Here is a 2,351-nt window from a genome sequence, read left to right on the forward strand (position 1 = left end):
TCACCTAGGTATTAAGCCCCACATGCATTAGCTATTTGTCCTGATGCTCTCCCTCCTTCTGTCCCCATGACAGGCCCTGGTGTGTGTTGTAGCCCTCTCTGTGTTTATGTGTTCTAGTGTTCAGCTGCCACTTGTAAGTGAGAACATGCAGTGTTTGGTTTTCTGTACCATGTTAGTTTACTGAGGATAATGGCTTTCAGCGTCATACATGTCCCTGCGAAGAACATGATCTCCTTCCTTTTTATGGCTGCATAGTATTCCGTGGTGTATATGTACCACATTTTCTTTATCCAATCTATCATTGATGGGTATTTGGGTTGGTTCGATGACTTTTGCTAATGTGAATAGTGCTGCAAGAAACATACCTGTGTATGTATCTTTATAATAGAATGATTTATATTCCTTTGGGTATATACCCAGTAAAGGGATTCCTGGATCAAATGGTATTTCTGGTTCTAGATCCTTGAGGAATTGCCACATGTTTTTTTGTTTTTTTTCTTTTTCTCTCACACATTCACTCTGTGTTAAGCCAGAGGGAAGAGCTGTGTCAAGTGTCCACGTGCCAGTTTAAACTGTTAGTTTTTCCCAATTGTGTGGTACAATACTGAGGAGGAGAATGGCAAGAGGGTGTCTCCGATTATCTTACTGGTTTTTATGTATCTGGTTTTGTACTTTGCTGATGTATAGGAGTCTCTCAATTAGTTTCTGTATTTCTCACAAATGAAATTGATCTGAATATTACTGTTGAATCAGTATGTTCATGGAGAAAAGGGTATCTAGTGCTTCCTATTCTGGTATCTTGCTGATATTTCATGGATGCCTTCCTATTACTTAAACTGTATATTTTCTACCTACTAAAATAACTCATTTACACTTGAGATATAGCATTTACACATTACTCGTATACATACTTTAAGGGAAATATAGTTGAAATAAAACAGTTAAATGATCTCTAACATTTAGAGTCCAATATTTCTGGGTTACTCTTAAACTCAGATTTTCATTTTGCATAGTTTCTCATCCTCTGTGCTATCTGGAGAGCTGCAAATCAGGTTCCTGGGTGGTTAGGGTGGTGTGGATAGTGGTGTGGTGGTGGTGTTTATTGTCTCTAAGTATTTTTTGCCAGCTGCTTAAATTTTATTGCTGATGCTTTCTTGACCTCATCAGATGATTCCAGCATTGTCAGACAACAATGAGGATTCATATTTCTTCCATGAATAGTTATTAAATGGTCTGAAGAGTTAAATGTCCAATGGTGACAGCTGTCCAGTCATGAAATCTGAAAAGCCACCATGTGCACACAAGCTCAGGCAATGTGAACAGTGTCATGACTGATTCCTGGACAACAGCAATTGCAAGATGTCATCAACCTAGTCTCAGAGATAACAAAACATGAAAAGAAGAAAATAGTGTTTTAGAATTGAAAGTAAACATATAGTTTACTTCCTTCATCTATGGAGGACTGCAATCATTATCATTATTTCCCAGAACCTACTGTATTTCAAAATGATTTTTGACTGGCTTCTTCTAACTGTTTCTCCTAGGCACTATCAGGATAACTCCTAAGGACTCTCGTTGGGTTGGAGCTTGGTGGCTTGGTTTCCTTGTGTCTGGACTGTTTTCCATTACTTCTTCCATACCATTTTTTTTCTTGCCCCAAAATCCAAATAAACCACAAAAAGAAAGAAAAGTTTCACTCTCTTTGCATGTGCTGAAAACAAATGATGAAAGAAGTCAAACAGCTAATTTGACCAACCGAGGAAAAAAAGTTACAAAAAATGTGACTGGTAAGTATTTAACATTAATTGTCAACTTAGAATTGTTAATCTCAATGAAAGGGAGAAGTGAGTAAAAAATAAATAAATAAATAAATAAAGCATACTCAAATCATCTACAGTTAGCTTTCTTCTCCACTAAATTTAGCTGAATTATTTTTTCTAAAACTCCTATTAAAATTAACAAGTATGTCTTGAGCACATAAAAAGGGGAAGAGGATTAGGTTTCTGCTGTTTAGAAGACAGAAACCAATCGAAGCTATTAACATCTGTTCCTTATAAGGCAAAGAGTACATATTCATTTTAATATAATATAGTATAAACTGTGAGGGTTAAAAGGATTATAATATTTCATTCATTTATTTATTTAACAAATGATACCAGCCATCATACTATTCCCTGGTAATAGAACGTTGCCTTTATTTTTTGAGAACTTAGTAGATGATAATGAGAAGTATATAGATCATTGTAATAAAGTATCTTAAGTACTATAGTAGGTTATATTTAACTATTCTCAGGTGTAGAGATGAAATAAGGAGAAGGAAGTCAGGAGAGGAGTCTGTCTAGGTAATTAGA

The 2,351-nt window shown here is 35.6% G+C and overlaps 1 protein-coding gene across 1 annotated transcript in view; it reads left to right on the forward strand.

The window, feature by feature from the left end:
* SLCO1B3 (solute carrier organic anion transporter family, member 1B3) overlaps positions 1-2,351 on the forward strand; it is a 138,143-nt gene that overhangs the window by 77,021 nt on the left and 58,771 nt on the right. Inside the window, exon 9 of the mRNA XM_011969463.1 lies at positions 1,545-1,787. Within this exon, the coding sequence (XP_011824853.1) occupies positions 1,545-1,787 (243 nt within the window). The remainder of the gene's footprint in view (positions 1-1,544; positions 1,788-2,351) is intronic.

Source organism: Mandrillus leucophaeus, unplaced genomic scaffold, assembly GCF_000951045.1.
Source record: "Mandrillus leucophaeus isolate KB7577 unplaced genomic scaffold, Mleu.le_1.0 Scaffold892, whole genome shotgun sequence".
NCBI lineage: Eukaryota > Metazoa > Chordata > Mammalia > Primates > Cercopithecidae > Mandrillus > Mandrillus leucophaeus.